Source organism: Miniopterus schreibersii, assembly GCF_964146895.1.
Source record: "Miniopterus schreibersii genome assembly, chromosome: 9".
Lineage (NCBI taxonomy): Eukaryota > Metazoa > Chordata > Mammalia > Chiroptera > Miniopteridae > Miniopterus > Miniopterus schreibersii.
This window is the reverse complement of record NC_138118.1, coordinates 61,374,140-61,394,913: the sequence shown is the minus strand read 5'-3', so window position 1 is coordinate 61,394,913 and position 20,774 is coordinate 61,374,140. Positions and strand designations below refer to the sequence as shown.

At 42.6% G+C, this 20,774-nt stretch overlaps 2 protein-coding genes across 4 annotated transcripts in view; one reads left to right on the top strand and one right to left on the bottom strand.

The window, feature by feature from the left end:
• Positions 1-15,578, top strand: part of SLC25A13 (solute carrier family 25 member 13) — a 169,167-nt gene extending 153,589 nt beyond the window's left edge. For all 3 annotated transcript variants that reach the window (XM_081146688.1, XM_081146687.1, XM_081146689.1), the window contains exons 15-18: positions 6,346-6,484; positions 13,773-13,931; positions 14,031-14,121; positions 14,402-15,578. In XM_081146688.1, the coding sequence (XP_081002814.1) occupies positions 6,346-6,484; positions 13,773-13,931; positions 14,031-14,121; positions 14,402-14,588 (576 nt within the window). In that variant the 3' untranslated portion in view covers positions 14,589-15,578. The remainder of the gene's footprint in view (positions 1-6,345; positions 6,485-13,772; positions 13,932-14,030; positions 14,122-14,401) is intronic.
• Positions 6,504-20,774, bottom strand: part of DYNC1I1 (dynein cytoplasmic 1 intermediate chain 1) — a 297,632-nt gene continuing 283,361 nt past the window's right edge. The window contains exon 17 of the mRNA XM_081146695.1: positions 6,504-6,580. Within this exon, the coding sequence (XP_081002821.1) occupies positions 6,548-6,580 (33 nt within the window). The 3' untranslated portion in view covers positions 6,504-6,547. The remainder of the gene's footprint in view (positions 6,581-20,774) is intronic.

Below are 20,774 nucleotides of genomic sequence, written 5' to 3'. Positions count from 1 at the left end.
AGCCCAGCTTGAGCATCTCAACAAGGCATTCAGTTCTCTCCAGAGAGTTTCTAGCCGTTGGCAGATGAGCATTGTTGATGGCAGAGCAGCGTTCGGTAGAGAAGAGCCAACACTGACACAGGAGGGCATTTCTATGCCAAAATCTTGAGTTGCCAAATGCCTTTGTTAAAATTGCAATGAAATGAAGGAGAAACCTATATCGTAAAAGACCCTGGAATAAAGAAATCACATAATAGGCACTGATACTTTATATGAAAATTGAAGTAATTTCAATGTCACTGATATCGAGTCTGCAGTTGTTGGCTGGTTTATTTGGTTCTAACACCAATGGCACAATCACATAACAGGTCCCAGCACCAGTGTATTTCTCACCCTGTTCAAATCCCAGCCACGTGGCCCTAACTGTCCCTTGACTGGGCAGGAGAGACGCTGCTGGGCCGTGGCACAGGGGTTAACTTGCGTGGGAGGAACCAGGAGGAATGCTAAGGGATCGAGGCATGACGTGCTGCCCATTGTTTGTAGCTCCAGGATCAAACTATACAATTATACATGCCAAATAAATTCAAAACCTGTAAGTCAGGGAAAGAAGGGTGGCTCTGACTACAGGTGCCAGAAGCATTAAATAACCTCAGACAAGGTGCACCACTGTTGTCCTGAGTGCTGCAGGGTCCCCAGTCTGGCATTTCCCCCCATGCTAGACAATGCGCATTCACTGCAGGAGTCTCTGTTAAGCCTCTGTCTCCCAGACCTGCTGGCTCCTGGTGCCCGGCCCTGACACAGAGGTGCCTTTGTGAGTGTAATTACCTTCCCCTGTATTAGAAATAGTCTGTTTAGAGCTGTATTTGCAGGTACAGCTAGAATAAGCAGGAATTAGCATGCGAAAAGACCTGCCCTGGCCCTGACTTCTTTATCAGCAACCATCCTTCAGGGCTGTCTTTTCCCCCCTCAAATTGATTGGGCAGGTGTGATACCAACAGAGATGAAGAGCTTTAAAAGAAGAAGGGGGAAAAAGACATCGGAGGTAGCTGTGTGTGTGTGTGTAGGATACACATCCTGTTATGTTATATCTTTTGACATTTTCATGCCAGACAGAGCTGCCAGAGTAAACTTGAGTGGATGATTCCACAACTTAAGAATTGATTAGAGCTCCCTTGGGCTTTCAACAGTGTCCACATCCAGAAAAGCACCAGAAGCAAAATAAATAATTCCTTTGCCATGGTGATACTGTGACCAGCGTCTCTAGCCTAATTGGCTTGTGTCGATTGTGGACTATTAACCAAGTTAAGGGAGGCCTGCCCTTAAAGAAGCTTCCCTGGACCTTAAACAGAATGATGACAAGAGACTTCAGAATGACAGAGAACTGGAATCGAGCCAGAGTCGGGATCATTAAACTAAATCCGAGTTTTGATTCTAGTTTATTTACATATGGGTTTCCCCTGAGATGCCTTTTATTGTTCCTGTCTGTTATTAGTGGGTCTTTTATTTAAAAGGGGGGGAAAAACCCAATAATTTACTCTGTTTGGATAAAGAGTGCTTTAATGAATAGTAAGAGATCAGATGATTGCATTTTGCATTTATTAATTTTCCCCAAGTGATTTTACTGTGTACAAAGGAAATGCAGGGCTAACCAGAGAATATCTGAGACAGGGCTGGCTAGGCAGCCAGGGAGAAGGAAAGGTAGGGAAATGTGGGGATTTTCTTACGGGGCAAGAACATTTCAAGGTGTATTTTAGGTGGTACACACTTAGTAATTTATTAATTTTTTAATGGCCAAAGTAATTATTTCTTGTGTTGCTGACGCAGGCACTTGGGCAGCACGGAATGTTTGCCTTTATTACGCGGTTGCCGGTTCAGAGTGGCCGGTCACCTAGGAAAAATTGTACGTGGGGGCAAGCAAAATTCAAGTCAAACAGGTTTATGTTTTGCTGTAGGAATGGGTGTTCACCACAACTGAAGGATTTATCAAGGAATCCTGGAGAGAGACATTCTCTCTGTTGGAACTTTAAAGGCCTTTTTCACTTCCTGCCTCCCTTTTCATTGTGAGGAGCAACAGGTCAGGTATTGCCTGGGGCAGCCTTACAAATTGGCACCTGCCTTTGTGCCTTCCACCCGAAGGAAGTGTTGAGGAAAGGAGGCCAGGGAAATTTAATAAGTCTGGGCCTTTTTCTCCAACCTTCTGCAAAGGTAGCTCTCCTTGGGAATCCAGCTTTTGTGCCTGGGGTGTGAGAGAGGCTGGGGGCACCTCGTGACTCAGACCAAGGATTTGCTGCCTGAAGATGTCTGAGCTGGTGCTGGGCTATGGAAGGGCGCAGGCACCTGGAGAGGCAGGGAGAAGGGCCTCCTCACCCCACCACCCCTTAACATTTAAGGGACTTCCACAGTTATCCCCTCATTTATTCTTAAACCCATCCCCTCCCCCACCGCCCAAGAAGGCCCCCCGCCCCCCAAGAAGGCAGGCTTTAGTATTTTTGACAAATGAGGGTTTAGAGCTTGATTTCTCCCAGTGCTCATCACCAGATACCCAGTGATAGAAGAGAGGGTTGTACCAGGAGGGGTTCTTCATACCTCGATTAGTAGAAATTTGAGTTTTTAAATGTTTTAACTTGCTGGCAAGGCTGTCCTGCTTCTGCAGAGCAGAGATGGGGGCTGTTCCACTGGTTACTTTTCTCCCTTGGCTTTTCCTTTTCTTTACCTATTGAGAAACCTGAGACCTCCTACCTAGCCTAACATTCGCTCCAGTATGCGTGAATTACTTGGTTTTTATTATGCGTTGTCTGATCCCTGGTAGGAAAAATGCAACATAGTCCTGTCCAGTTTTCCTTAGATTTATTCTTTTTTTATTTGTTTGTTCGTTTGTGTTTTGATGAAGCCATTTTGCTTCTCAGTCATCTGGGGCTGTTTTCAAACATCTCTTAAAGCACATCACATATGAGGTGCTTCTTTTCACACTGGTACATGATTGATTATCCTGATTTCAGGAGAGAGACTTCCTTCTGGGGAAAACCCACTGCTTCATCACATGGCCTGCCCCTTCTGGTGTCCCAGGGAGATTTCAGGTCACATCTTCAGATCGTATTGAAGCTATATAGCTTAAGAGGAGCTGATCACTGTCTTTCTCTCCTTTTTCTTAAATGTTAACATTCAGTCCAAAATTATCCACTACTTCCTCCTAAGCTCTGTTGTATCCACAGCAAATTATATATCTTTGTTTCAAAAACAAAAAGGTTGGTTTTGGTTTCTAGTATAGTTTTCCAAGAAATGAGTTAGTTTTTCTTGCAGAAATCTGACAACATAGCCCAAAGCCTCTCATTTCTTTTTTCAGTTGTGGTTTTTTCTGTGCAGATTGGCAAATGCTAACTCAGTATCACCGGGAACGTGTTTTAGGCCCCAACTGACAGCCAAAGATTTTGCTGTTTTCTAAATTAAATCAGACAGCAGTTCCTGGCCCCTGGTTGCTTACACCCTGAAACAGCAACGCTGCCGTAGGCAGATACAAGAGCGGGAAGAAAGCTCGGAATAGCATTGGCAAATTGTAGACTGTGTGGGGCCACTGGAATCCACTCCCTGTCTACCTTCTAGTTAAAAGATCCTCAGTGGAAAGGGTGGTGTGTGGGTTTAAATGAATGAAGAGTTGGTATTTAAGAGATTGATGTTCCCAACTTAAAAATTGTCAAAGAAGATGCAGAGTGACAGGTCCCTTGATTGATCAGCTGAATGGGGCATTGAGTAGCTTTACCTGAGAGGGCTCAAGTTGACCAAGGAGAGAAAAAAATGGGCGAGTGAAATCATTACAAACAAAGCTTTGAGAGGGGTGAGAATACTGGGCCTAATCTATAGGACAGCCAAGACCAAAGATGGCAGAAGAGTTTTTGAAATAACAAAATATAATCAACATGGCTGAGGAATGAAGGAGATGTTAAACCATACTGCTTCCAAACCAAAAAAACCAGTCATGAAGAAAAGGCATCCCTCAGAACCACAGAAACATGGTCCCAACTATGGGATGGTTGTTGATATTGCTGTTGAAGGAAATGCTCCAGAACATGTACAATAGTTGTGGTGGGTGGTATTGCGGCCGGTGGAAATTAAGAACAGTTTCTGTTTTCAATGCTTTTCTGTATTGTCTTTGATAAGCACTTAATATTTTATACAGAAACAAACAAACAAAAAAAAAAACATTTTAAAGGGGAAAGTATTACAGTACTAGCAAAACAATGAACAGAACGAAGGGACTGAAGTTTGGCTCTAAAATGTGAAGATTTGGGAGATGAGATTAAAAGTAAAAACTAATGGATTTCGTAAAAAGCAAGATTTCTGGGAGGAGGAACTATATCAGCCTAAAAAATTATTCCAAAGTGATTTGTTTAGAAAGTCAGTAACATGGCAGTGTTTTTTACTATCTTAAGGGAGCCAGACATGAAGATTTAACTGATCTTAACTTGAGTTAGTTACTTGGTATCAGATTTGAATATCACCTGGACAGAGTCTGCATGTGGGCAGATAGCTAGCAGCACTTACAGGAAGGTTTGGAGGCAAAATAAGGACAAGAAAATTAAAATAGAGAAACAAATGGATGACAGTGTTACCTTTACACAATAGCTACTGCATGATAACTCTTTAAAAAACTAATAGAGAAAAAATTGGGTGCCACACATGGAAATTGGGGTTACACTGTACTCCCTTCTTCCCCTTGAAAAGCTGGGGGGCAGGGAAAGAACTCGAGACTCCCGCGTTTTGGACCTGTCTCTGACGCTGTCTCCAAGGATGTCCCCTGAGCAGGACAACAGCATGGCCCTCGCTAGACACACCGTTGCTGGGTTAGCTGTCCTGGGCCTCCGTTTACACACGTATAAAAGGAGGAACTCGGGTGTGGTGCGCTCTGTGGGCCCTCTTCTCACTTTGGCATCTAACAGTTTGGGGGGCAGACAAGATAAAAAAGCGTGGACTGATTGGCAGTGCATGATGTGGATCCGCTTTTTCTTGAAATATCTGTGCTCAAAGTGGACAGAGGCATCTGAACACACGCGCGAGTCAGCCGACTGAGGAATGGGCAACAGGTCAGGGTCCAGATTCCTAGCATTCGTTCTGGTTGGAAGGATGCGCCAAAGTAGGATGGAGTTTAATAGGATTAAACGTGAAGTCCTACTTACGTTACTTGTTTAAGGCAACTAATTAGGTTACAGGAGACCTGGGTTAATAGCCGTTTCTATGAAAACGACAAAGGGTTTTGTTACCCACAAGCCCAGTTTGAGCCAGGAGTTGTAATGCTAGTGTCAGAAAAGCAAAGCTACAGTAGTGAATGTGTAGTGCTAAGGAAGTTTGACAGATTGGAGCCCAGCATCAGCCCCAAATACCCAAGATCCAACATCACTGGAGCTCAGTAAATGTCACCAGCTTGACTGCATCTGTTGAATCTGGAGAGAGTCGTATTTTCTTTGAAGAATCTCTAAATTTGGCGGAAAGCGTAAAGTTTTAGAAATCTGTAAAAGAAATGCTATTAAATCATGAAGTGTTGAAAAAGGGTGACTTCCTTCCCATTTATCCTGCCTAAACACAATATACATCTTGTGGTTTTCATTAGATGATTAACTGTTTCAGTGTATTTCGGGGCACGCATCAATTCTCAGGGCCTCCCCACACCATCATTTTGACACCAAAAATCATTTGGTGAAGACTTTGTTCTAGTTGTTAATTGTCCTACACACAGCTCTTAAATGTATAGGAATTATTGTAAATATTTTAAAGCTTTAGAGCAAGCATTTATCAACGTTTCATAAGTCCTGGGGAGTAGGGTAAGTATGTGAATAAATTAGGGGATCCGTGAACCCCTTGCAAAGGTATATAATTTTTTACATATGTGTGATTTTTTTTTTTCTGGGAAGGAGTCCAACACTTTCATCAGAGTCTCAAACAATACAAAACACAAACCCCTTCTCCTGCCACCTATCTAGCTTTTCTGCTTCCTGGTGCATGAGCATAGAGGCATCTCAGTTGTTGCTGCCCATCTTCTGAGAACAAATCCTCCTTGAAATGCCAGTGACCCAGCATCAGAAGGGATTTCAAAGGATGTCACAGATGGAGTCCCAAAAACATCTTAATAGAAATCTCACCATTAGAATAAACGAGAACTACCCACAATAAAATTCGTTTTATTTTTTAAAAGAAAATTTAGATTTATGACTTGCAGAAGTTGGGTGATATTTTTATTTTCTGTTTCCCTTTTAACTTGTGAGTACAATTCGGTCTTCTAGGGGAATATTTTGTTCTGAGGGAGTTCCAAAGACGCTTGATCTGCTCAATGGGATATGTGTTTCATGTGGTTTTTCTCCCCTTTCTAACGGACAGGGTGCCAAAGCATGCTTTCTGCGGGACATTCCTTTCTCGGCCATCTACTTTCCGTGCTACGCTCACGTGAAGTCTTCCTTTGCAAACGAAGATGGGCAGGTTGGCCCTGGAAGCCTGCTCTTAGCTGGCGCCATAGCCGGTGAGTGCCCCTCACAGAGCTCCGTTCCACCCCACCCTGCACCGCGACACTGCAACTTTGCTTCTAGTTTTTGACAGGGCACACAGGAGATGGCTTCTGAAAAGAAAGGGAAGGAAAGGAAATGAAATGAACCTTACTTCTGGCAGATTATACTGGTAGACAAGCTTAGCTTCTTAACTCCAGAAACGGCTCGTTAAAAATTGGTGCATTTGGTGGTACTGTTGGAGTCCAGTTCAAGTTCCATTTTAATTCATAGTTTCACTTCATAGCATTAGAATGAGAACTGAGTTGGAAGTTCTAAAAAAATTTTAATAATGTGCTTTAGCAGTATCTAAGCAAAATAGTGTATAAAATCCTGTCCAGAATTGAAGCAATCGTGTTGTCATTTAGAGAAAATAAATGTAGCACAAGCAGAAACAACTTGGTCCTGTTAGATTCTGGATTCCTCCTAGCTTGTAAGGTTATAGGAACTGTGTGTGTGTGTGTGTGTGTGTGTGCATTAATTGAATCCCAGAGAGAAATGACTGTCGTCTTTTTTTCAGTGCTACAGTGAAAATATCAATAGGGGGGAAAAATGATGTGGAGGTTGGTTCCTACATCCCAATGTAAATCCCTAGAGGAAATTTGATTATAGCCACAGCAGGAATCAGTTTGTTCTTTGATGCCACTCCTTGTGCAGAGACCCTAAAGGCCGGAACAATCTGGATTAGCTCTCCAGGTGGTGACAAACATTTAATGAGTTAACAAACCCTAAGGCAGTCATGGGATGCCTGGATCCAAACAGTTTTGATACAGGTGTTGATCTCAGATATGTGGCTTAAGTCTCCTGAGAACAAGCCCCTGCTTTGAGAAGTTGCTTGCTGTTTTGTGGGCCCATGTCCTGCCTGTAGCCTGGGGAGCCCCTGGAGGAAGGAACCCAGGTAGCTCCTCTTTAATTCTTAATTAATTCTTTTTCTTCAAAGGCAGTGATATTGGTGTATGAGGCAGGATTGACCCTTCCTGGCTGCTTGGGAACCCTAGTGTATAAGTAGCAATGAGATCTCTACCTCTATCAGAAAATCATGATTTCAAAACGAGAATATAAAATACCTAGTTTTAATCCCATCTTGCCATTGACTCACTGTGTCCTTTAGGTATCATTTCCACATATATAAATGATATTTTTTGAACGAAAAGGTTATGATACGATTTGTTTTAAATTACTTACTTGAAATAAGGTTGAAGATCTAATGGGGAGAACTAACATACCACTCAGTAGTATGTGACCATGGCCAGGTCACTTAATTTCCCCTAAGCTTTGGTTTCCTTGGCTATAAATGGAGATAATTACTGCACAAACTAGAGAGTGTGGTTGTGAAGCTCAAGTGAGAGCGCCCATGTGAAGGACTTGGTGCCTAGAATATAGTAAATACTCAATAAATGTTAGCAAATTGCATATTGAATGCAAAAGAATCTGTCTGTAAACTACTCTAGCAATCAGTTGTGAAGTCAGAAGAATCAGAACTCAGATCAAAGTCTAGGACTTTGTTTTCTTCACACCACAAAAAATATACCTTTAATCTTCCCTTGCAGTATGTAGCTACCCAGATGTGATTTCATCTCGGGGTAGGGTTTTCTAGGAAACCCATAATACCAGAGCCATAGAAATTACTAGTGGATTTTTTTCTCTTTTAAGGTTTATTTATTTTTATAATCATGAAAATAATATTGCTCATTATAAAATACTTGGAAAGTACCAGAAAGGATAAATAAGAAAATATTATCCATTATTCCACGACCATCAACAAAATGAAAAGACAACCCACTGAATGGGAGAACATATTTGCCAGTGATACATTTGATAAGGGGTTAAATTCAAAATGTATGAAGAACTTATAAAACTCAGCACCAAAAAAACAATCCAGTTAAACAATGGGCAGAGGATCTTAGTAGACTCTTCTCCACAGAGGACATACAGATGGCCAATAGACATCTGAAAAGATGCTCAACATCACTAATCATCAGAGAAATGCAAATTAAAACCACAATGAGATATCACCTCACACCTGTCAGAATCAACAGTCAACAAATGCTGTTGGCAAGGATGTGAAGGAAAGGGAACACTCCTGCACTGCTGGTGGGAATGCAGATTGGTGCAGCACTATGGAAAGCATTATGGAGTTACCTCAAAAAATTAAAAACGGAACTGCCTTGTGACCAAGTGATTCCACTTCTGGGAATATATCTGAAGAACCCTGAAACACTAATTTAGAAGAATTTATGCACCACTAGGTTCATTGCAGTGATATTTACAATAGCCAATATTTGGAAGCAGCCCAAGTGTTCATCAGTAGATGGGTGGACAAAAAAAATGTGGAACATTTATACAGTGGAATACTATGCAGCTGTTTAAAAAGGAGGAAGTCTTACCGTAGAGAGCATTATACTAAGTGAAATAAGCCAGTCAGAGAAAGGCAAGTACCATATGATTTCACTCATATGTGGAACCTAATAAACAAAATAAACTAACAAAATAGAAGCATACTCATCGAGAGAGAACAGACTGACAACTCTCAGAGGGGAGGGGATGAAAAAGGTGAAGGGATTAAAGCAAAATACAAAACAAAAAGAAAAGAAACTCATAGTCACAGACAACAGTGTGGTGATTACCAGGGGAAGGGGGAGGTGGGGGCGTAGAAGAGGGTATAGGGGGGATAAATGGTGAACACACAATATAATATACAGATGATGTGTTATAGAACTGTATACCTGTAAGCTGTATAATTTTATTAACCAGTGTCACTCCAATAAATTCAATTAAAAAGGGGGAAAAAATAATAATTTAAAAGCAATTTAACCCTTTTTAAAAAAAGTAATGGAGAGGTTAGGTCAAGGTAATGGACTGAGCATATGCACCCATTTCTCTTCCCAAATACCTTAAAATGTCAGAAAATACATTTTCAAAACTCCTTACTGACACTAGAAAATGTCAGCAGCAGCCCTCAGAAGGCAGGAAACAGAACCATACTGACTCTAAAACTGGACTGAAAGATGCCACCGCTCAAAACACCAGCAGGAAAAACTAGTTGTATTAATGTAAGAGCAAATCCAGAGAATTTTGACCTCTGAGTGAACGACAGAATATCTGGAGTATGGGGGTGGAGGTTTCAGGGTAAATCTTGAGCAAGAGTTAAAGAACTTCATTTCCTGCCTGAAGGTCGGCCTCCTCTCTCCTTTTTATATGGAGCTTCAGGAAACACTTGAATGCAGGCTGAAAGCCCTGCGCTGTTTTCTTAAGGAAGGGATCACTTGCTAGGAGGGAGCAGTTGTATGGGACTGAAAGAAAGCTGGGCAAGCAAGACTTAAGATAATTCCAGACCTTTATGCCAGATGCAGGAGGAAAAAAAAATTAATGGCCTCCCTTCCCAAGAGGGGTATTAAAATAATTCCCTCTACTTCCAGAGGGAAGCACTTTGCATTTCAGCTGGTTTGGAAGATCCACCAGCTAACTTAGCCCCTTGCATCCAGTTAACAGGCCTCACCCACCTTGCAAAGCCGGTAGCCCGCCCTCCCATTCAGAAGAGAGACCTGTGGGTGACACTGGCCTAGGGTGTGGTAGAAGCCATCTACAGCACTAATCGGCCTGTCCTTTGAACTTGAATATCAATAGACAGACAGAGGTCTTCAGACAAGACTGAGTAGTAAGGCAAGTAAACAGATGAATTACAGAGAAAACAGGCAATTCAGGGAACAGAGAACTTTTAAGAACTATAATTAAGGTCCTCAGAGAGATTTTCAAGGAATGATCAGTAAAGAAGCTTTCCTGAAAACTAATGACAGGATTGCCAAGATTAAAAATCTGTAGATGGTCTGAGTGATAGAGTAGATATGATCAAAGACCAAATTAGGCATCTGGAAAATAAACTCATGGGAAAAAGTGAACACTAGAATGTGGAACAGAAATACAGAGATGAAAAATATGAAAGCATGTAGGAGACATGTAGGATTAATCCAGGAGGCCTAACATTCACTTCATAGGTGTTCCCTAGGGAGAAGTAATGAGGGAGTGAAGACTTCCCTCCCCTTCCCAGGGGAGTATGTTGCAAACCTGTTACATTTCCTAGCCCACGAGCATTCAAGAGGGCGGGCCAACCTCAAGTTAGCTTCTCCATGCCAGAACTCAAAAGGTTACCCCTCACAGACCTCTCTGAGTCCAATGGAAAGTGAATTTAAGAAAGAAGAAAATGTGGGATGCAAGAAACAAACAGCAAATGAAGTTAAATCGGAGAATAGGTCTAAATAAATGCTAATACAGGGTTTTATACAAGAAGGGTCATTGGCAGGCAGATAAGGGAAGGACAAAGGTGGGCTTGTGCTGAAGCCCTCACCTCGCTGGTGAAGGGTGTCCATGCTCATTAACTGTATACATTGTAAGTATTCCACCTGTGTAATAAATGCATACAGTATTTGAATGTGTTCGTCAGGAAAGGGTGGAGATCCGAAGGGAAACAATTAAATGCAGAGAAAATAAAAGCCATAATATAGGATGGCAGAAATAGTAGCCACAATTGAGTGGATTCAATGCTCCTTTCCAAAACAGACACTTTCAGATGCATTGTGAAAGGAAATACTGTCACCTGAAGTTTGAGAAAACAGTGACATAGAAAAATTGAAAGACAATAGATTGAAAAATATGTACCGGGCAAATACCAACAGTAAGCAAGTTTAGCAATATCGACGTCAGAATAAATGGAAGTCGGGGTTTGAAAATAGCATTCAGAAATACAGAGGCATGTTTCACACGTATGAAAGATAAAATTCACTGACATCAGCCTCTATGTATTATCAACATAATATGTCTTATAAAACCTCAACTTAAAAGTATGACAAGAACCTGATATTTTCTCATTCCAAATGAGAATCTCTACACTTTTCTTAGAAGCTGATATAATTTAGATAAGGAAAGGGAATTTTTAAAACTCTTAACCTTGATCCAAAATAAATAGGTATTAACTCTGTATCCCATAAACAGAGAGGCAATCCTTTATAAATACTAATAGGACAGTTATGAAAATTAAGGATGACTTGCCCCAAAGTTGTCTTTTGCTGGTGGTGCTTCCGTTTTGTTGTAAATGAACTTATACTCCCTAGTTGCTGGGCCCCCTTAAAGAGAACTTTTTTATTGTCTAAAGAGCACTCCAAATTGTTCCTGTCATGCGGTAATGGGTGGTCCCAAGGCCTCACCACTTGTCTATCACTGAAGCATCAGGCGGGCTGCCAATCCCCTCCCAGCTGAGGAACCTAAAAGAAGCCTCCATTCCTAGCCTCCTCTTGCCCGTCCCCATCTTTGGGAATAGAAAAAACTTGACTCTTAATCAGTGTCATCTGAACCTTTTAGAAGCTGGGAGAGACCAGACCAGGCAAATTCACTCCCAGTCTTTCCCAGCCTTGCTTCGGAGCAGCCTGTGGCTGTTGTCCAGCTTCACCAGAAATCCCCTGTCCACCGAGATGCCACAGTTTCTCTGAGGCCCTCGCAGCTGTCCGCCTAGTCTGGGAGATGGAAGTTGGGGGTGGAGAGGGTGAGAGCCGTGTGCAGGCTTCGGTACTTCCAGCATCCCCCCAACACACACATGCACACACATGTGCACACACATGCACACACACATCAGTCTTGCCAGACAGCTTACTAAACATCTTACATTTCTTTTGGCATTTTTATTCCACTAATCAGTATCTTTCCTCCACTCCCCCCATCTCTCTCTCTCTCTCTCTCTCTCTCTCTCCCTCCCCCTCCCCCCCTTCATAACAAGGAACTATTTATGAAAACTGCCCTAACCAAAGGAAACTTTTTACCCATTCCACTGCTTGCGTGTCTCACAGTCACACTCTGACGAGCCGCCCACCGTCGTGAGGAGGATTTTATTGGACGTCTACAGCAGGCGGCCTTGCTAAACTTTCCAAACCAGGAAGTAAAGTGAAATCGGTGGTGTGAACACAGTGGGTTTCTAAGCATTTTTCATGTTTCCTTCCATTATGTTGGAGGATAACCTTCTGGCTCAGAGTTAAACAATTCCAACAAGCTAGTAGGAAATTCAGGATGACTTATCCAGCGACGCTTTAGAAAGAAAGGGAGCTTTTTCACATGCAACAATGTGATGCACTTTATTAAAATGGTTACCTAAGATGAATGTTTGAGGAGCTCAGCTGAGATGGAGAGGAAGAGATTGAGCTGGGTAAGAAAAACGCAAACCCGCCCCGCGCGTTTCCCCGACGCGCACGCACGCCCTGCAGCTTTAAAGCTGTCTGTTAGAAGGATGGGACGGCGCTGCGCGCCAGACCACGTTGGTTTGGACCGAAATTCTTACAGAATTATTAAGCCTTAAAAAAAGCAAAGGAGATTTATGCATCTGCATCTGACCAATTTGGTTTGGAATGGGTTCATAATGGAAAAGTAATAAAACCAGAAGAGACAGGGTCTTCTGAGCACAGTCTCGCTTTTAAAAAATCTAAACATGGGCTGCCCCATTTTGGATAAAATGACTGTAGAAAAATTTCCCATCGGTCATTTTGGGAGGGTTTTGTTGTTGTTGTTCCTTTTTCATTGATGAGAAGCCAGTATAAATGTTCAGCTTTCTGTCAGATATTTTTTTTCTGGAGATGTCAGCCTATGAAAAAGGAATCCTAAAGTGTTATCTGTGCGAGTCTCCTCCCCTGGTCACCCACACCCACACACACACACACACACACACACACACACAGATGTGCACACACAGTGTTTGTTTAGCTATCAGTAGCCTTTTTCTGCTGTAACTGGAGAGGTTTAGGGTTTGGAGGGGCTGGGTGGTTGACTGTGTGCAAGAAGGCACCTCCCGCGACTGCCAGCAGCCGCAGAAAAGCATGAAGAGGAAACACATAACAAGCTTCACCCCTGAAAAATCGGACCTAATAACTGGCAAGTTTCTGATTTCAGAAGGAAAGCAAAAAAGAACCACCAAGGACTTTCTCCCTTTATTCTCAACCACTCAAAGTAGTGTTATTGATCAATAACTCCTCACAGCTATTGGAGAACAGAAACGTTAACAAGTGGAGGTGATTTGGGGGAGGGCAGGAGAGGCGCGTCAGTAGGGGTGTCCTCGCCTTCAGCACTGCCGACAAGGTGGTCAGGGCTGTCCTCCCCGGAGGGGACAGTAAAATAGGCATGTGATTTCATCGGATTCTTAGCTTTGCTTCCACGGGCCAGCAGTTCAAAGTGCAGTTATTTTTATGTAGTGAGAATGTGAGCAGACTGCCATGGTGTCCCTTCCCGCAGGTATGCCGGCGGCATCTTTAGTGACCCCTGCTGATGTTATCAAGACTCGATTACAGGTGGCCGCCAGGGCCGGCCAGACCACTTACAGCGGAGTGATGGACTGCTTTAGGAAGATACTGCGGGAGGAAGGCCCGAAAGCTTTGTGGAAAGGAGCCGGTGGTACGGAAATAATTTGTCCTTAACTAAACCTTTGGTGTCAGGTCAAGTTTTTTAAAATCGAATTCTATCTGATATTTTCCCACTTTTTTTTTTTTAAAGCTCGCGTGCTTCGATCCTCACCCCAGTTTGGTGTGACTTTGCTGACGTATGAATTGCTGCAGCGCTGGTTCTACATGGACTTTGGAGGAGTGTAAGTATCATCATGCCGGGTCTGCAGCTAAACTTCAGCTGCTTCAAATACTCAGTCACCATGGAGAAAAGTACGCCAGCCTGCGCCCTGTGATAAAATTGGAAAGATGTAGGAGATAGTGAAATCAAATCTTCAGACCTATTTCCATGGGGAACATACAACCGACTACAATTCCACAACTCCTTTATGGTGCAGGCTTTCAGTTTCTGAATGTTGTTTTTACCAAGTTAAAAAAAATACTAAAACAAAACTCAGATTCTCACTCTATTTTCTCTTCTAGGAAACCCATGGGATCAGAGCCGGTTTCTAAATCCCGGATCATGCTGCCTGCTCCCAATCCCGACCACGTGGGGGGCTACAAACTGGCGGTTGCAACATTCGCAGGGATTGAAAACAAATTTGGACTCTACCTACCTCTCTTCAAGCCATCAGAATCTACCTCAAAAGTTACCAGTAGAGGCCCCTAGGAGGCCCCACCTTGGGATGTTGCTGTAGCTTTGTTGTTACATGGGTAAAGAATGCCCCATCTCGGATTAAAGCAATATTTCATTCCTTTCACGTCTATCTCTTGTTTAAATTCAAGTCCAGACTTTTTTTATTAAAAAAATCATTCATTTTCTTTGTGTTTTCTTAACCAGATCATTGTAAAATTATTCAGAATTACTCTGGGCCTCTGCTCACAAATCTTTGTTTGTACCTGACATTTGCTAGGATTTGGTCAACACTCACATGATTTGGGAGAAAGCAAATCTGAATAGAAATTAGAGCTACTTTCCTTGGATTAGGGTTATAATCCCAAAGAGGCTACTGAAAGGCAATCATGGTGCTCAGAGCAAAGTGTTTCATGCACATTTAAACTGGTAAGAAACTGGGTGCATATTTAGAAAAAGTAAAAAGCACTGGAAGCAATGAAAACATGGTCAGAAGCAGCCAGCTTAGCCTGGCTTCAGATTTTAAACGTGCACTACTAATTCTGCCTCTGGATTATATTATAAAGCTTTTATGTGAAACATGTTTTATTTTTTTGTAATGAAAACCACATTGAAGATATTTAATAATAATATGCTGTTACTGGTACTAAGACTACTAGTGAGAAGCCTTTGTACTTTAGCGGAGTCCTCTTGGCATTTTTATTATATAGACAGACAGACCATAAGACATAGCACCTCTTCCAGACATGCTAACTTTGAATAACTGCTCATAGGCTGTACCTGTGCTGGTTACTGCCTGTTGCAATTAACACTAGAAGAATGCATGCTCCGTTCCTGGTACCTGCCCTGCTCCCCTCCCGACCCCCCGGCAATTGGCACCCGTTTGCTTTCAAATCCACTCTATCTTGAATCATGTAAGACAAATGTACTCTAATGTTAAAGTTTTTATTTAATCTGTGGTGCCCTGGATAATGGTCGAAAGGCTTGTGTGTTTGTGAAGGAGGAAATAAACTATTTTTAAAGCTATTGGGTTCTTTTTTGTATGTCACATGGTGAATAATGACCATGATTGGCCTCTCTGTGTTTTGTTTTGAGGGGGATTTTATTCATATTGGCATGGATATGCCCTCCTGGCCTTTCAGGGTATGTGTATCATTCCCAGTATGCCATTTTCACAGTGAGTAAGAGAAACTACATTTAACCATCGATAAGCAAAGAACCTAGCAAACCAACACTTTTGTTCTAGTCAATCCGCAGCACTTTCTGCAGTTTCTTATCCTGAGAGTTAAAGTAATATAAAGTTTCACTGGAAATTGGGCATGAAAATTGGTATGAGATGATGGCAATTGTATTTTGTCTGACTCTTCCTCATACTAAAACCTTATACCACTGTATCTGACATTGGTCATTTTTGGCCCACGCTGTAATGATTTGGGGAAAGAAGCTTGCAGAGGAGTTGGGGCTCTTCTGCTACAGTCATGCTCCTGAAGAGGCTATGATTAATCAATTGGTAGTCAGTTTGAACATTCCCCTCCATAAACACAGCCGCTTTCAGTCTCTGTCTTGCTCTAGGCCAGTAGGTTGACATTCAGTTACTGTTCAAAACTGGAAAGAGTCAGTGCCATCCACAAATTTGATTTTTTTTTTTTTTCCTAGTGAACAAAACCTTTGTTACCCTCCCAGAAATAGCGCACATACATACGTGGCTCCCTCCGTGGTTTTGGTTTGGCAAAACCAAAAGGAAAACCCCTCCTCCTCCCCTCCTCCCCCCAAACCCCACTGAATGTGATAAGTGATCAATGTTTATATTTTAATCTCAAAGACAAGTCACAAAACTCCAGCTAGCTTAGAGATCTGGGTGGTGTTAGGATAACAAAGCGTTTGAGCTTCGGTCTCCTGAATGCGGGGAACAGCCCCGAGTGTAAATCACTGCATTCCTTCTCTTCACTTGCATGAAATTTTATAGAAGATCAAATTTTCACGGTCTAGACACTGACCCCAGTCTCAGAAATGGTGCGTTGCTCTGCCTGTTTCTTCAAGAGCTGTTGCATTGAGTGGGAGACCGCCTTGGCTTCACCTGGACCTACCTTACCTGCTGCTGAGTGAGAAACCAGAGGTAGGAGGAAGCCAAAGGAAACGGGGCCACGGGGCTGCCTTTCCTTAAACTCCTTGGCTTATGCTGTTCAGAGATAGGCAATGGCTGAAGGAGGCCTAATTTCCATCTGAGTTCGCTCAGTGGGTGGCACGAATGTGACATCCTTGAATAGGACTGCAATCGCCCTGTGGTGAAAACCACGTCGAATTTGTTCTGGGTTTTCCTTCTTCCTGAAGTGACAGCACAATACGTTGCCAGTGCTGTGGCTGCAGCCCTGCGCTTCCCTCCTTTTCCCTCCTTAACGCTGAGGAGCTGAAAGATGGGTAACTCCAACGTGCTTGCCTGCCCGCCCGGGGGGCCGCCTCCCCTGCCCTGCCAGCCCCACAGCCTGGCAGCTCTGCCCTTAGCCTACCTCCTGATTGCTTAGGGGTGGGAGAGAGGCTAGACTTTGGTAGCAGCTTTTTTTTTTTTGCAAGGAGGGGAAAAAATGTGAAGCCGGCCACAAAGTGAACACACTGATTCTTGGGTTCCAGTCGTGGCTGGGTTTCTTGAGGCTGGGTGGCACGCTGTCGCCAAGCTCATGCTACACCTCATAACCCACAACCATTTGCTGAGCTCCCTAGAGTCGCCTTAATCCCAGCAGCCCTGGGTTGCACAGGGGAAAATAGGAATCCTGGCAGAGAAAGGAGTCATTTAAATGCTTACTGCGTTTCAAGCTTCAGTTTTTACTTAGCTAAAATATTTACCATTGCTGGAAAACAATGTTTAAAATGTTGTGCTTATATGTTATTTAATGGTGTGGCCTATGTAAACCTCAGGATGCTTACATTTTGACAGTCTTCTGGAAATGTTTAACAGCACATAACTTGGCGAGCAGGGAATAAAAACGGGAACAAATTGTGCTTGAAACTGTTCGCAACCTCCTTCAGCTAGGTATTGGGCGAGGCACGCTGGAATTCCACAGGTAGAGGGAGGGGAATCTCTGACCGTGGAATTTGATGAATCCTGTCTTGTGGCCCCATTTATCAGCCTTCTAGATAAGCCCTCTCTCAAAGTCCTGTGCCTTTTACCGCAGAAGCCATACTTGTGGGGTTGAATTTGTATCTTTGCCACTGAGCAAAATCTCATTTTAAATTCAGGGGAATCAAATGCTTTCAGGATGTGGATTTTTCCAAAGATTTTTAAGACACAGACACGTTCCTTGGTAAGAACAGTGAAATGTTCTTTCCACAAAGGCGCTGCCCACAGAGGCGTGTGTCTTTTGTTTTACCTTTTGGGGATAACCCAACTCTCATCAAAGAGTCCCACTTTCCACACTATGAAGACCGCAGGGGCTGGAGGCCTCATTTAGAAAGTCTGAGGCAGATAAAAGCATCACCACCTTTATCTTCTAAAACAGTAGCGATCTTGAGATTGAAAGCCCAGATTGGGCTCCATAATGGCAGTGACTGTGTCTTTGATGCTAATTCCATAGTGCCTGGAAGTTAGTGGGCTCTTGGTTATTATTTTGAAGGATGGATGGATGGATGGATGGATGGATGGATGGGAGTTTTGAGAATTTTTTTCTTCAATGAGCATTCTGCAGTCTCTTATTTTCCTGCCTTTTCTGCTGCTGAGTTAAAACCATAACTGAAAACAATCACAGTCTTATGTATTGTTTGCTTACTTTAAAAGTCATAAATACAGGTTTTATTAAAGCGACTACAGCTATTTAAAATTGGTTTTATAGTTGGTTACTTTAAATCAAGAGCTGTCGTATAAACTATGTGATATTAAAACTTCCTGGTCATGGTTAAAAATAAAGCTTTAAAAATTTTATGTCCTTTGGGATCATTGTTACATTAGGGTTAAGTTATATCATTAAAATCATTTTTCTTATCATTGAATACTAATTATGACAACTCATTCCCTCAGTTCCTTTCACTGCCTGACATGTGTCCTCAGGAGCACAGTGGCAAGCTGTCCTTTAGAAGGTGCTGAGGACAACGGGAACTCTCTTTCAGAAGGGTTTGTTTTTAGCTAATGCATTAATTGACTCCAAAAGAGTCCAAATGGAACACTCTGCTTTCATCTGCTGGGGTAACCTAATAAAATGTTTGTTTTTAGATTCCCGGCTGTTAAGCGGGTTTTGCTCAAGGCAAAAACCATAGTCCCCTCGAATAACTTTAGAAGGAAAGTAAAGAAGACGCACTTAATTGTGCCTGTCTGAGGCTGCTTCTTTCAGGTCCCAGACACACCCCCGCACATGGGTCTGGCCACCAGGGCTTCGGTCCCCACCACTGCTTGATTCCTGCCCTGTTGGGGGATGCTTGATTTTGTAGTGCAGCAGTTCTTAAGGTGATTTTTAAATGAACTCAAGCTCTCAAAACAGACTTGTGTAAGCCTGCTTTGGTGGGTCCCATGGGGTGGGCAAAGGGAAATGCAGATTAATGAAAAAAAAAACTGATTAAAACACTCTTCATCTGTCATCACCTCCCCTGCCATCCTTTGCTACTCATCCCAGTTCTTGTTCTAGTCTCTTATTGGGCTACTTTCAAATGAGAGAGGGGCAAGTAATTCTGCCCCCGCGCTGGAGTTCTTTGGCCTGTCAAAACTCATTAAATATGAGATATATGCCGGGTATCATCTCATTAAATCCCAAAACCCTTAGAGTAGGTAAAGTCAGTCCTCAACGTCTTTGATAGGTTCTATGACTTTAAGCAAAATGACATACAATGAAACCAGTTTTACCGTAGGCTAATTGATTGAAAACAAGAGTTAAGTTCCTAGGGCTTCTTATCAATGTTTTAACAAAATGGCCTTGAATGAAATATTATTCAAGGACCTGCAGTACTAATCTTTTCCCTCTGCTACAAACGAGGAAACCAAGACTCAGAGAGGGTATCTTGCTCATGGTCTCTAAGCTAGTAAATGAGGGTGTGTGGATTTGAATCCAGGTCAGTTGGCAGCCCAAGTCCTGTTCTTTTCCTATGTGGGTTTCACAATACTCAGTACAGAAAGTCCTTACAATAGTCTATGCCCAGAATTTTCCTTGTCTCCAGTTCTGTGTATCAGATATATCATTCCTAGCTTAGGGTAGAAGGAAAGGGCAATCTCGGATCGTTTTCCATAGCAAGTGCACCCAGAGCCTGAGGACCAGGTGAATCCTGACAAGCCTTTTGAGGTTCATCTTAAAGTATTTTACAGCCTATTAAAGTCAGTAAAGAGAGTATTAAGGTAAACTTAAAGCATTTGCCCCACGGGTTTAAAGTTGGAAGGTAATGTGGAAAAAGCAGAGGTAAATTTGCAAACTGTTACTGTGCAACATGATATGATGCGAACTGAACTGAACCATCTTAAAAATCTCTGCTATAATTGGAAAATGCCATTCTTCAACAAAAGTTGGAAATAATGGAAACCCAAGTTAAAAGTAAATATCTATGGGTACTTGGCCTCAAAGTGTGTCTGGAGGGAATGGAGACAGTTTACAGAATGTGGGATTTGCTGGAATTACTTTTAGACATAAAATCTCCGTCACCACTAATGGTGGAAAAGTCTTACCCTATTCCCAACAAGTTTCTTGCTGTCCCCAAAGTTAAAAGGGAGGCTATCTACCCCTGGGTTTGCTGTCCTCTCCCCTTTTCTTGTATAAATGAAAGCAGATTATTGACCCACACCAAAAACTTACAGCATCTTCTTTATATATACTTATTAAGAAGTCATGCTAGCCTGGCCGGGCATGGCTCAGTGGCTGAGCATGGACCTAGGATCCAGGAGATCAAGGTTCGATTCCCGATCAGGGCACATGCCCGGGTTGCGGGTTCGATCCCCAGTGGGGGGCGTGCAGGAGGCAGCCGATCAATGACTCTCATAATTGATGTTTCTCTCTCTCTCCCTCTTCCTTCCTCTCTCTGAAATCAATAAAGATATATTAAAAGAAAAAAGTCATATTCTATTTTTCAAAAGAGTGATATATTTCCGTGTGAATTTCTGTTTGGGAGCAGAATCTACGTACGTAAGGTCTAAGCGGAGAGATGCTTCATCGGCCAGAGGCTGTATGTCTCCTGACAACCAGCCGCTCTGTCAAAGGCTGCCTTCTGCAACAGCCCCTTCATGTGGGCTCGGTCCATGGTTATGAAAGGCTCACA